Genomic DNA, 13,283 nt, shown 5'->3' on the forward strand with positions numbered 1-13,283 from the left:
CCCAAAATAGTTTAACAGTAAAACTTTGAAATTTTGTTTAATAACTTAATTACAACATGCTCCCTCCGTTTTCTAAATATCTTTCTTGTTACTCGTTCCTATAGATACCAAGGAGGATCCATTTGTGTGGGGTGTGGAGTGGGTAAAGTAGGAGAGAGAAAGAAGTTAAGATAAATAAACAAATAAAAGGGGTTAAAGTAGGAGAGAGAAAGGGAATAAAATTAAATTAATAATGTAATGGTGGACCATATGATAGGGACATGAGAGGATAAAAAGGGAAAACAAATTCCAAATAAGGAATAAATTAAAAGAAGGAAGATCTTTTGGAAACGCACTTAAACGGAAAGAGGGAAGATCTTTAGGAAACGAAGGGAGTAATAGTTAAAACTTATAACTACATTTGATTGAAATTTATGTTACTCTTATTTTTCTACTTAAATTTTTTAATATAAATTATGAGGATACGTTTATGTTTTTTCCCTTTAAGGAAACTACAATTTATTCAAATGGGAAAGTATGATTTGGTGCCCGGGATGTTGATCTCAATTTTACTAGGAGCAGTTGAATATAAGATGTCATTGAATATATTGTTTATTAATAAGTCGAGTCACACAAATTTTTAAACCCAAGTGGATAACACATTTCCTCTTCAACTTTTCATATACATTGTATACATAGGATAGATTATTATGTCACTTATGTCTTTGATTAGTTATTAGATCCGAGCGATATTCCAAGTTATTAATATTTTCATGTCAAAAGTGTAGTATGTAATATTACATAGTTCATTCGTTAAATCTTTACTGTATTAACTTGAGATCATATTGTCAAATCTTATACGATCATGTTTCAAATTTTTTAAATGTATGTTGATGTCATGTAATGAAACAATTAAAGGAAAAGTGCCACAAGATGGTAAATATACTTAAGAACGTATATTAATATATTTGTATAATTGTATAGGTATTTCGTTAACAGTTTGTAAATAATTTAACCATGATTTGGATAAATTTCATAGAAACTTAATTTTATAAATTATATACATATATATATATATATATATAGAATTGATTTTGATGATTTATACATTCCATGAGCTATTACTAATCCAGCCCAAGAACCACCAAGCATCTCCTCCTCAACCTTCGGCCAAAAGCCCAAAGACCTCTCCCTCTTCTCCTACAACTCCAAAACCCACGGCAGCCCAAGATATTTGTTTTTCCTTCCACCATCAATTTACGTTCTTCGAATTCGACGAGCAGAGAAGAAAAGGATTTCACCTTTTTCGACGATACCGGATATCTGGATCTTCCCAGGTTTGTTAATTTTATCACAAGTTCTAAGATTTCAAATCTGTAGCTTACACATATTTATGTAGGAATTCTGCAATCATTTATCTTACATTAAACTTTTTTCATTGTTATGTACATTTTGATGAACCCTAGATCTATGCTCAAAATGCCTGTTAATTCGTTTAATTAAATGGTTTTTGTTGTTGATTGGATGGTAAGAAAACATTAAATTTGTGGAATTTGAACAGTGTATCACATTGACAAGTGAGTCTTCGTGAGGCATAAATCATATTCATAATGGCCATGGTAGATGAACCGCTATACCCAATTGCTGTTTTAATTGATGAGCTGAAAAATGAGGATATTCAGCTTCGCTTGAATTCGATTCGTCGTCTTTCAACCATTGCTCGAGCCCTGGGAGAAGACCGGACTCGCAAGGAGTTGATTCCTTTTCTCAGTGAGAATAATGATGATGATGATGAGGTTCTTCTTGCTATGGCCCAAGAGATGGGACTATTTATTCCCTATGTTGGCGGCATCGACCATGCTACTGTTTTGCTTCCTCCCTTGGAGACCTTATGCACTGTTGAAGAGACTTGTGTAAGGGACAAAGCCGTTCACTCGCTTTGCGCTATTGCTTCACAGATGAAGGAATCTGATCTTGTTCAATCATTTTTTCCTATGCTTAAGGTTACATTTCCCTTCTTATCTACTCTCTATTGTTCTACCTCTTCATTTTTCTCTTTCGCTTATATCTAATATTCAATATCAGAGGTTGGCTTCTGGTGAGTGGTTTACTGCTCGTGTTTCTTCATGTGGCTTATTCTATATTGCTTACCCAAGCGCTCCAGAAAACATTAAAGCTGAGTTAAGAACAATGTACAGCCAATTGTGTCAAGATGACATGCCTATGGTGAGAAGATCAGCAGCCAGCAATCTTGGCAAATTTGCAGCCACTGTTGAACCTGCCTATTTGAAGGCTGACATCATGTCTATGTTTCAGGATCTCACACAAGATGGTATTTTCACTTTATTGCTCAATATTTCTAGATTTTGATATATGAAACTGATTCTCACTTGCAGAGCCTTTAACAATTGTACAATACAATCGATAAGTCTGTAAATGATAGATTCTTTTTCTGTGAGGTGCTTGTTCTAAACTTTTAGTCGTATATGGATCGAGTATGACTAAAGCTTTGCTCTCTTTAACTTACATAAAACCGGTTATAGTAAAATTGGTTACCTTTATTGCTATTAAACTAGACATCTTTGTTTCAGATCAGGATTCTGTTCGTCTATTGGCCGTTGAAGGTTGTGCAGCCCTTGGAAAGCTTTTGGAGCCTCAAGATTGCATTGCACACATTCTTCCTGTAATTGTTAATTTCTCTCAGGTATGGCGAAAGAACAGATATAGCATATTTAAGTATTCTTCCTAGATATCTTACTTGTGTATTCTTGGTGGGATTAATGTCTTTGTGAGAGAACTGCCTTGGTGTCAAAAACCGTATTCTTAGTGGGGAAGGTTGCGTTCAGTGTTACCAACTTCTCGAGCACTTCATAACGTGGAGCGGAAATAGGATTGCAATATGCTAGTAGTATACTCAATTTGCTGCCTGATTTCATCATATAATTTATAGAGAAATGAAGATTAATAAGAAGGTTTGTGCTACTTTTTTCGCATAAAACTTAAAAGTAAATGAGGCCCAGATATCTTTAGGCTTTTGCCTAGTGGTTGCTATTCCACTCTATGGAAATAAGTTGGTAAAAAACATATTGGAAAAAGTAAACAGGGGACAAAAGTCAATTAGGCGGAAATAGAAAATAGAAAAAATATGTTGAATAGTTGTACTTCATTTAATAATAAACCTTTTACCCACGTGACTCTCAGTCAAACAGCATGACCACGGAAAAGAAAGGCACGGCCAGCTACAGCCTGCCTTTGCCGGGAGGCCAGGTTTTATCCGTCATACCAGCAGACTCGTCTCACCCTCCTCCAAAAAAGCCTCAATAAAAGCCCAGATTTAGCCTGTGAACCATATCAATATGGCACGCAAATTAGAGTTTGGAACAAGCAAATGCAAATAAGCAATCTGGTTCTTGGGGTGGGGGTCGGAAGTGAATTTGGTAACATCAAGTATTGAAAGCAATATGGCTTCCAGCATAATAATTTAGGGATTCAGTCTTCCCACTCCATCAAAAATCATCTGGCATGTCTTCTTTCCCATGGTCAGGCAGAGTGTTCTGCTGGATAATTGGATTAGTTTTTGGGGTTTAGGAGGGAACTTGGGCTGTGGAGAACATCTCTCTATCTGTTTTCTTGCATGTACCGCCTTTCCACTTTGCATGATGTCTCAATTATGGAGTTCCTTGTCAGAGAACGGTAATTTTTGTTTTTAAGGTTTCACTTTGTGACATGTACATATTTGGTTGCCATGGGATTTGATCAGTTGGTCGAGGGTATTGTATAATTTTTGTTGGCTGATCTACAGATAGAAGGATGTATATCAGGGTTTTTTCACTTGTAAATTCTTCAGTAACTACATGATAAGAATCTTGATATGCTTCTACATTTCCCTTAGCCACCTTTAGTTGGAAATTTGAGGTTCTAAAGAAGCCGAGAAGATAAAGGTGTCTGCGTGGAAAGTGCTTCCAAGAAATGCTCAACGCTAAGCGCATTTTGCACATCTGAGGACTTAGCAACTGTTATTCCCTTGATGTCTTTGATATATGGTTGCTATATTTGGAACAGACTGTCTGAGTTTATGGATATTCCAATCTATATAAGTCCACTCGAGTCTTTTTTTGCAGTATATGCGTGTCACTTATGTCAGACTTGGGCAGTGGTAGGAGTCTAGGGGAGGATTTTGGAGATATTTTACGTGTCTAATTTTCATCTTGTTGCTAGAATAGAATAGAATAGAATAGAAGGATTCCCAGCAATAGGATTATAGGACGATTTGTTGTAAGGTTATGCTAGGTAAAGTAATTTGCCTTTTCTCCCTTTCATGTTACTCTATGGAGGTTCTTTTCTGTGCTCTTTAGACAGTATAGCATGCCTACCACACTATTTTATCTTTGGCTTCCTCTAGAAGACTTCTGTCCTCCTTTTTGGTACATGTTTTATTAAATTAATGGTTTTTGCAGTTCATATAGAAAAAGCTTCCTCTTAAGCTATAAGCATTGTGGCTGAGAACACCTGTTGGTTGCTGTACTTGTTTTACTAAATGATTGAAGCTTTTCGATCTGTTATATTGTTATGTTGCCTTTCCTCATCTACATATTCTGTCCTAAGCCATAAGCATCATGACTGATTTCACCTCTTCCTTTATGAACAATTTCTGTGTGTCAGATTGGTGGTCATTTCTGTATATAATACATAATTTTGCTGGCTTCATTGCTGCATTGCTGTTTGATCTTTCTGTTATACATTTCTTACTGGTCGTGATCGATGTAAGATAAATTTATGTAGATGTAAGACAAAATTTTATTTGAATTAGAAAATTCCTTATTATTTTCAACCCGGGGGGGGGGGTTATGTTTTTTCGAGTACTAAATACAATAAAATGTCTCTTCCTTTCCTATGTCTAGCGAACCTTACTTTTTGTTATTTTTATCAGGATAAGTCATGGCGTGTACGTTATATGGTTGCAAATCAACTGTATGAGCTGTGTGAAGCAGTTGGTCCGGAACCTACGAAGTATTTTTTTGACTATAACGTTAAAGGCTACTTGTTAACATGTTATATCGTATATTCATATCTGATAGTAACTATAATGCTGTGTAGGACGGATTTGGTGCCGGCATATGTTCGGCTGCTTCGTGACAATGAAGCTGAAGTACGTATAGCAGCTGCAGGAAAAGTGACCAAATTTTGTTGCATTTTGAACCCTGAACTTGCAATACAACATATCCTTCCTTGTGTCAAGGTATCTTTGAATGAATGTTATCTGAGGGTCTTTTATCTGATTCTTATCTATCTAAAGAAGCATGTGCCTTTTGTGCGTCATGTGGGATTTTTTTGTTAGTTCTTGATGTACAAGTTTTTTCGTCTTTTCAGGAATTGTCATCAGATTCTTCTCAGCATGTTCGTTCGGCTCTGGCTTCCGTCATAATGGGGATGGCACCGATTCTGGGGAAGGTTAGAGCTTAGTTCACTGATGCTCTATGCCGCTCTACATATGTTCCATTTGTGTATAACATGTTGTGAATATAATTCAACCTTCTTCATCTTGGTCGTAGGATGCTACAATTGAGCAGCTTCTTCCCATCTTTCTTTCTCTTCTGAAAGATGAATTTCCTGATGTCCGCCTGAACATAATAAGCAAGCTTGATGAAGTGAACCAGGTTTGTACAAAGCATTTATGTAATTTGTTTTTTCCTGTTTTTTTATACATGCCTGGACTTTGTTACCTTCTTAGCAAACTGAAGTTGCCTGTAGACTGTAGAGGCATATAGCTCAATGGGTTGATTGGGTTATAGCTCTGGGTGAGGTGATGTTTATAGAGTTGCAGCTGCAGGGTGCTAAGGCGCTTACTCTTGGTGCCTATTGAAATTACCTTCTCCTTCAAGGTTTTCATGAGAATAGAAGTGAATTCTGCTTTCCCTTTTCTTTTGTGTGTGTGCATGTGTGATATGAAAAGGATGATGTCTAATAAAACACAATAATTAGCAGATTGCAATAATCAGCAACATAAAATAGATGATATCTAATAGAAAACAATAATTAGCAGATTGGAATAATTCATATAGAGGTGTGCGTAACCCTAGTTTTCATAGGTGTAGGGCTTTTAAGTTTAAACGCCACATCAATTATAAGAGTGCCAAACCCATGTAAACATCCACATAATCAAGAGGAAACATAGCAAATATGACCCTCTCCATCGAAATCACACAAAATTTAAATTTTAGCCATTTTCAGTGATGAACACACAAACATGAGATAAATTTAATGGTTTTGCCTTTAATAAAACTCAAGAAAGTTTCAAAAAAAAGACTGTTGCAGCTCATATACTATCCACCTTGTGAGGAGTCTTCCATGCTAAAACACGCATTGTGTGTTGCTTTTCTTCATAATAATCGTTGCCACCAAATCCATTTCATCCAATTCAAGCAATAACATTTATCAATAATAGAATCATAACTCAGACAATTCTTAGATCTAATTCAATTTACAGAGATCCATTAATTAAAAATCTGGAAGAAAAATAAGAATTGTACAATTTGAAAGTAAATTTTAAACTCAAAAAGAGTAAGTTTTGGAGAAATGGAAACTGGGAAGCAAGAGTAAAGCTCAATTCTCTCATATTTTATGGGTCTATAGAATATGAAATGTTTTATTGCAATCTGCTAAGTATTGTGTTTTATTAGCATCATCCTTCTCATAGTGATTATTTTGTTTAATGCTGGAGAATCGTCAGTTCTGTTTAATGATCTGATTTTGGTGAAGAGATGGCATGGGAAATAGCTTTCTTCTACTGCTGTTTTACTCAATTTCTTTTGTATTACTTGCACTTTTTCGCCCCTTTCTTTTTTCTTCTTTCATATGCAGTAATTTCCTATTGGCTTAGCTCACAAAGCTTCATAATGCAGGTCATTGGAATAGATTTGTTATCACAGTCATTACTTCCCGCTATTGTTGAGCTTGCTGAAGATAGGCATTGGAGAGTTCGATTGGCCATTATTGAATACATTCCCTTATTGGCCAGTCAATTGGGTGTTGGGTTTTTCGATGACAAACTTGGTGCTCTCTGCATGCAGTGGTTGAATGACAAGGTTTGTAAAGTTAGCAATTTTTCTGCACAACCCTCCCTACCAAACGAAAATTGACGGAAATGCCAAAACAAAATGGTCCAGACAAGCTCTACGATTTAAGACACAGCACGGTCATAGAAACTGTGGAACCTTGAAGCAAAAAGTCTGTTGATGAATTTGTGTTCGTTTCCCCTTCTCTTTCTTTATTAAATGGTGGAATGGCACAAATGTTAACCAATCACCTAGTCTAAAATCATGGAGGGCCGTCAAATGCCTAAACTTCCTTATTAGCTGCAAAATCACTGGTTTATCCAGCTTTCATGAGACTGGGCATTGTGGATGCAATGAAACGTTTGCTATCTTACTTTACCATGGCGGGACACTTTTAATGGTTAGCTTTCTGCTTTTGTTTTGTCATTTTGCTAAACGTCATGTACTTTATTTTCAGGTTTATTCTATTCGTGATGCAGCTGCCAATAATGTGAAGCGCCTTGCTGAAGAATTTGGCCCGGACTGGGCTATGCAACACATAATCCCACAGGTACTTTTAAATATTTGTAACAATTGTTATAACATTAAACTTTTGATGTATGGCTGCACGAAAATCCTAGTTACCATCTATGAAGCATGGGAACTTGGGCTGGACATTGTCCTGTAAAACTCAGAAACACATACAAAACGAGCCAAAATGCCGATGTAGCATCTGAAACTTTTTGTCTGATAGAAATGCCAAATTATGCTAGGGCTTTCCGGAAATTTTTGTTGCATTTCTGACCCTAAAGACATCAGAACCATGTGATGTGTGGACTTGTCAGTTGACCTAGCTGCGCCATTATCACTTGTGATGGACATCGAATATGAGCTGAGAGAGAGAAGTTAGACTCTGCTCCTCAAATTTTGGTTTCCAACCAAAAAGCTGTTTCCCACTTTATTTTAAAAAAACTCATAAGCTTCTTCTAGATCTAAGGTTTTCATTAGGAAACGTTAAATCTGTAAATTGAACTATCGACTTCTGAGGAAGTGTAAAGGAATCATAGGGCTGTTACTCCTTGGATGGAGGTGAATCTTCTCCATGGTTTCGTCATTGTTGGCCGCGGGCTAGTTGCTATTTGAGGGTTGTTCACTGATCGGTAGGTAGGGTTGTGCAAAAACCAAGATTGGACCGGAACGGACAAGAGATTCCGGTCTGGTTCTCGGTCCACAAAAAATCCCGATACCGTGTTTTCGGTCCTCTCCTAACCCGAAAAATTCCTGTCCGGAGCGGTGGACCGCAATTTATGTTATTTTTAGTAACAAAAAGTTTATATGTTAAGAAAAAGTTAAAAAGGCAGAAAGTTAGAAAGTTAAAAACCAACTATTTTTCACCTTTAAGATTATTATTATTATTATTAAATTTTATTGTATCTATATTTATAAAAATCTTTAAATGAAATAAAAAGTTTTTTTCTTCAAAAAAATAGATTCCATTCAACAGGTCAAAAACCGGACTGGATCGGAAAAATTCCGGTCTAGACCGGACCGGAGTGTTTCCTTCCGGTCCCAGCTCGAAAAATCCTAGAATCCGGTCCACAGTTCTAGACCGGAGTTTTTCCGTCCGGTCCCGGCCCGAAAAATCCTAGATTCTGGCCCACAGTTCTAATCGGTTCTGGTTCGGTCCTGCAACGGTGCACACCCCTAGTTCGGTGGTTGGTTTTTCCTCAACATAGAGATAGTGTGCAAGTATAGAAGTTGGAGCAGGAAGCGTTTAATTTGATGATTAGGTGCTAAAGTTTATAAATTTTTAGAGGGTAAAAGTTGACTGGTCTCTCTTTCGGCGTTTCTCTTCCTATTATATTTTAACTTTTTTTTCTTATCTATTATATGGTAATACCTTGCAAGCAAGTTGCTTTTTAAATAAGAAAATTTGATACTCTTGAATTTAGGAGTTTTTCTTATCTATTATATTCCCTTGTGTTGTAACTTTTTTTCAAGTATTTTGATGTCAACCATTTCAACAGGTTCTAGAGATGGCGACTAACCCACATTATCTGTATCGGATGACTATCCTACAAGCAATTTCCTTGCTCGGCCCTGTTATGGGAGCAGAAATCACATGTTCAAAATTGTTACCCGTGGTTGTTGACGCATCAAAGGACAGGTATTATTCTTCCATTGTTATGATGGTTCCATTGATTTTTGTCTGGTGGTTTATTCTTTTCATGAATGATACTATAATCCCAAGAACAGTCTCTCTCTCTCTCTCTCACTGTCTCACACACACACACACACACTTACACTTGTCAATTTCTCTCTTGTTGGATCTCTCTTGATTACTAAAAAGCATTTCACAGGTAGATTCCTAATATGTGTTTTCAAATGCCTCAGGGTAGCAAACATAAAGTTCAATGTCGCAAAAGTGTTGCAGTCGCTTATTCCTATCGTTGATCAGTCAGTAAGTAACTTGTTCCCTGGCAAATCATGTTGTGTGAAAGGCATTTTAGTGTTTTTGCTTAGGTTCTGCTTCATGCCTACATAGTATCTTTTAGGGATTCTCACTTTTTTTATCTTTAAAGGAGAAAGGGAATATATAGGACTTTCCTGTTGGAATACATTTTTGGTTTCCAGTTAATTTGTCAAGTAACAGATGTGACATTGAAGGTGCGTAGGTATAATTTCCTAATAATCTAGGATAGAAAGTCCAGAGAAGTAAATCTCACATTTTAGCAATCTCCCCTCCCCATCCTAAAAAAAAAGACCGTTCTTCTAAAAGTTGATTTTTTTTGTGGGGCCACATATTACCATCCCATACTTTCATCTTGTGAAACATATCAATGTTTCCAAATTAAGTTTGTGCACTCCTTGCATGCCCTATCTATCTCCATGTCCATTTAAGATAATGCTTACCACTATTTAAAGCAACTGCTAACATCTGGAGATTTTCCCGTTCCTATTGTTAGATGCTTAGATCTACAATAAAAGGCAGGTAGTGTCATGTAGCAGCATCTGATGGGTCATACGTCTAGAATTCTTATGGGCTCGGGGCTAATACTTCATGGGCTGGCAAATTGGAAATTTTCACTTGATTAAAGGGAATTTGGTTGAAGGTTTTGTAATGAAATGGATGAAAAAGTTGTTTGGTTGGGACTTGGGTATGGAAACTAACATCAAAAGGATTCTCAGCCCCCCTTAAATCCATGGAGTATCATACCCAGTACCCCCCCCTATGGATTGAGATCCCTATACCTCCCCTATAGTAATGGATTATGAATTCATAATCTAAGTGAACCAAAAAACTAAAAAAAAAAAGTATTGGATGTCCAATATGTACCCCATTGGGCTTTCATCATTCTCCTACCTTTTCATTCGAAATAAAAAAAGTAGGTGCACTGTAAGTTATTATGAAACCTTAACATACCTTGTCCTGTCGCCTGATGCAGAAATGAGCTAAAACAGATTTCAGCAATCATCTTTCACGATGAGATTGTAAGGGTGATGCTGTGCCATAATGATGTGGATGCTGCAATTTGATTTTTTAGACTATGTTATTTATTTTCTTTATGGACAAGGGAAATCAAGTTTTGGCGTAAATGTAGCAGTAACCCAATTAACATGTTTTTTACATTTGATCCTCCTGTTGTTTGAGCAGAAGCCCTGTTAGCAATTTGGTTGATTGATGGTTGTGATCTGTTGCTCAGTGGTATGAGGCATCTTTGTGAAATATTGCTAAGCTTTGTAGATCTAGTATTATCTCAATTAAAGTTAGCTACTACCTCCATTTTATTTTCATTGTTACGCTTTCTTTTTTTGGCCGTTTTTGTTTAACTGTTACACATTCACTTTTTCCTTCTATGGTAACCTATCACATCAATTTTTTACACTTTTCTACCTCATATAACCCACCACCCATTTTAATATCCACCCAAAACTTCCCATTTGCGCTATTGTTCTCTCTGCTACAATATTTTAATGCTTCTTTTACATTTCCCAAAACCAAACATTCTTTAGTTGTATTTCTTTCTTGCTTTTTGCAAACTTTCCTTAGTTCTCACCCAAAGTGAAGTGTAACAATTTGAAAAACAGAGCGAGTATAAAACAAAGGCATAGCTGAAAGCTGCTTGGAACTCTTCCTGTGACCTAAATTAGCAAAATGATGAGCAGAAGCGCAGTAAATGTAAATTTATTTGTGGATAATATGGCAGCAATGTGCATGGCTCTCCCCTGGAAATGACATGGGGGCATACCTTGAGGTGTCTCTTGGTTTTTGCCCTTGTCATGTCTGAAAGGTGGAATTTTGGAAAATATGTTCCATGATCTGAAACACTTACCTATGTGCTACTTTATCACAGCTCAAGTTTTTTAGTTGGTAGACACTTCCCTATGTGTTGCTCTCTCCCTTTCCTCATTCCTCTTGTCTGCACCAGTGAAACCAGGAACGCGGGACGTACGGCCGAATCGCGTCCTGAGTCGTTCGTACCGAATCGCGGAACGAACGCGACCCAAATCGCTGCGGTTCGCGTCTCAGTACGGTGGTCATGGCGTTTCCTTTTTCTTCTTCAAGGGTCGACACTAGAGGACCAGAGAGAGAGGAGGAAAGAAAAGAAGATGAAAAATCACAGATCTAGGGTTGATTCGAAAACCTAGATCTGGAAATTGAAGAGGAAAATGCTTATACTAGGATAAATTACCATGGGGCTTTGGTTCTAGCAAGAATTCCGAGCCAGATGGTGTTGTCAGATCCCCGAATCTCCGGCAGCGGCGGTCGGCAGTTGGCTTTCTCTCATTCTTTCCCTAGCCTCCGACATTTCCTTTCTCTGTCTTCCTCTCTTTTTTTTTTTCATTTAATGGGCCTCCAGTCAGTTTTTTCTAATTACGTGGGTCGTGGGTGTGCCCCTCCCCCTTCTCTTTATTTTTGACTTTTTCTTAAAGTTTTACCACTAGGGTTTTAAAGAAAGCATTAAAGTGGGCTAGGTATAGTTGGGCCTTTAAAAAAAAACTGTCATAACTCGTAACACCAAACGTTCCCGATTCACTCAAGGTAGCGTTTCCCGTTTCCGTTTCCGTCCCGCGTTTCGTATCGAATTTCGTTCCTTGTATCATTGGTCTGCACCATCTGTTTATCTGGACATCCGGGGGGGGGGGGGGGGGGTGGGGGGTGGGGGGGGGGCGCTATATACCAGAAACCTCTGCCGTCGGATGAATGCTACTACCTGGATTTCGAATAATTTGCCACATGTGGAATTCTGGATGATTAGGTGTCAACTTGCTGACAGACCTCTGTTCACTCTGATGCAGAGGGAAAATAAAAAAAAGGCCCAATTTTATTTTACTTCAAAAGATTTTGTGCATGTTTCCTTTACTCATCATTCATTACCCCTAAATAACCACACTAAGAAGTGCTGTTCCATGATTATAGTGGTCTTATTCGTTGTAAAACTGCTTTGAAGGATGTGGAATCTTTACATTATCTTCCCATGTTATCGCAGGTGGTTGAGAAGACTATTAGGCCTTGTTTGATAGAGCTAAGTGAAGACCCAGATGTTGATGTCAGGTTTTTCGCTACACAAGCACTGAAATTAACGGATCAGGCTGCCATGTCTAGCTAGAATTTTTTTTTCTCATTCTTTTTTTTGACCCAGGTGTGTAGCTAGATCTCTGTGTGTTATGTTATAGGCATTCTTTACCCCCTTCATTTTAACCCTTGTTTTCGAAGTTTTGCTGCCTCTCTCACAAGGCAAACATATGGCGTAAAACGCAACTAGTGTTGTATCTTTTGCTGGAATTTCAATTTTAGACTGACTGATTTTGATTCTTTTAAATGTCAGCAAGCCTTGATGTCCTATGGTGTTTTGTAAGGAAAAGACAACATTATATCATAGTGTATTATATCTAGCTGGATTTTGGCTGCTGAACTTATTATGATCTTGAACAAAATTGAGTGGATTAGTGTCAAGTGTTTACGGTATTTTTATGAGGTAGAGGTCTGCAGTTTTGGCTCATTTTGGTGCTCTGTATATAATTCTGATTCCCTAGATCCTCTTAAGTAGGTAAGATGAACGATCGAGTTAGATGTAACCCTTATGGGCTGACTCAGTCCAGCACTCCAGAATTTGTGGGACAGACCCTGGGAGTGGAGAAGAACGGGCTGTAGTTTGTAGATGGATCAACGACTTAAAAGGTCACTGTCTCACTGAGGAAAATTTTACTAATTGTACTGATTTTCTTTTGCAAGCTAACTTGATTCCTGCAGGATTTATTCTTGTG

The 13,283-nt window shown here is 37.4% G+C and overlaps 1 protein-coding gene across 1 annotated transcript; it reads left to right on the top strand.

The window, feature by feature from the left end:
* Positions 1-1,102: 1,102 nt before the first annotated feature.
* On the top strand, positions 1,103-12,933 carry LOC104893558 (serine/threonine-protein phosphatase 2A 65 kDa regulatory subunit A beta isoform). Its single transcript, XM_010679676.4, has 13 exons — positions 1,103-1,316; positions 1,541-1,982; positions 2,065-2,311; positions 2,571-2,683; positions 4,910-4,989; positions 5,077-5,218; positions 5,350-5,430; positions 5,532-5,636; positions 6,882-7,064; positions 7,492-7,584; positions 9,041-9,180; positions 9,408-9,474; positions 12,506-12,933. The coding sequence occupies exons 2-13, from the start codon at positions 1,590-1,592 to the stop codon at positions 12,623-12,625; spliced, it is 1,764 nt and encodes a 587-aa protein (XP_010677978.2). The 5' UTR covers positions 1,103-1,316; positions 1,541-1,589; the 3' UTR covers positions 12,626-12,933.
* Positions 12,934-13,283: the final 350 nt, after the last annotated feature.

Source organism: Beta vulgaris, chromosome 5, assembly GCF_026745355.1.
Source record: "Beta vulgaris subsp. vulgaris cultivar EL10 chromosome 5, EL10.2, whole genome shotgun sequence".
Taxonomy (NCBI): Eukaryota; Viridiplantae; Streptophyta; class Magnoliopsida; order Caryophyllales; family Amaranthaceae; genus Beta; species Beta vulgaris.

What these genes read in the sequence shown, in the direction of transcription:
- LOC104893558 (XM_010679676.4), top strand. Translation starts at nt 1,590, where the DNA reads ATGGCCATGGTAGATGAACCGCTATACCCAATTGCTGTTTTAATTGAT. An exon ending in TAATTGTTAATTTCTCTCAG is followed by an intron (nt 2,684 to 4,909) that starts GTATGGCGAAAG and finishes TATTTTTATCAG; the next exon opens with GATAAGTCATGGCGTGTACG. An exon ending in TTCCTATCGTTGATCAGTCA is followed by an intron (nt 9,475 to 12,505) that starts GTAAGTAACTTG and finishes ATGTTATCGCAG; the next exon opens with GTGGTTGAGAAGACTATTAG.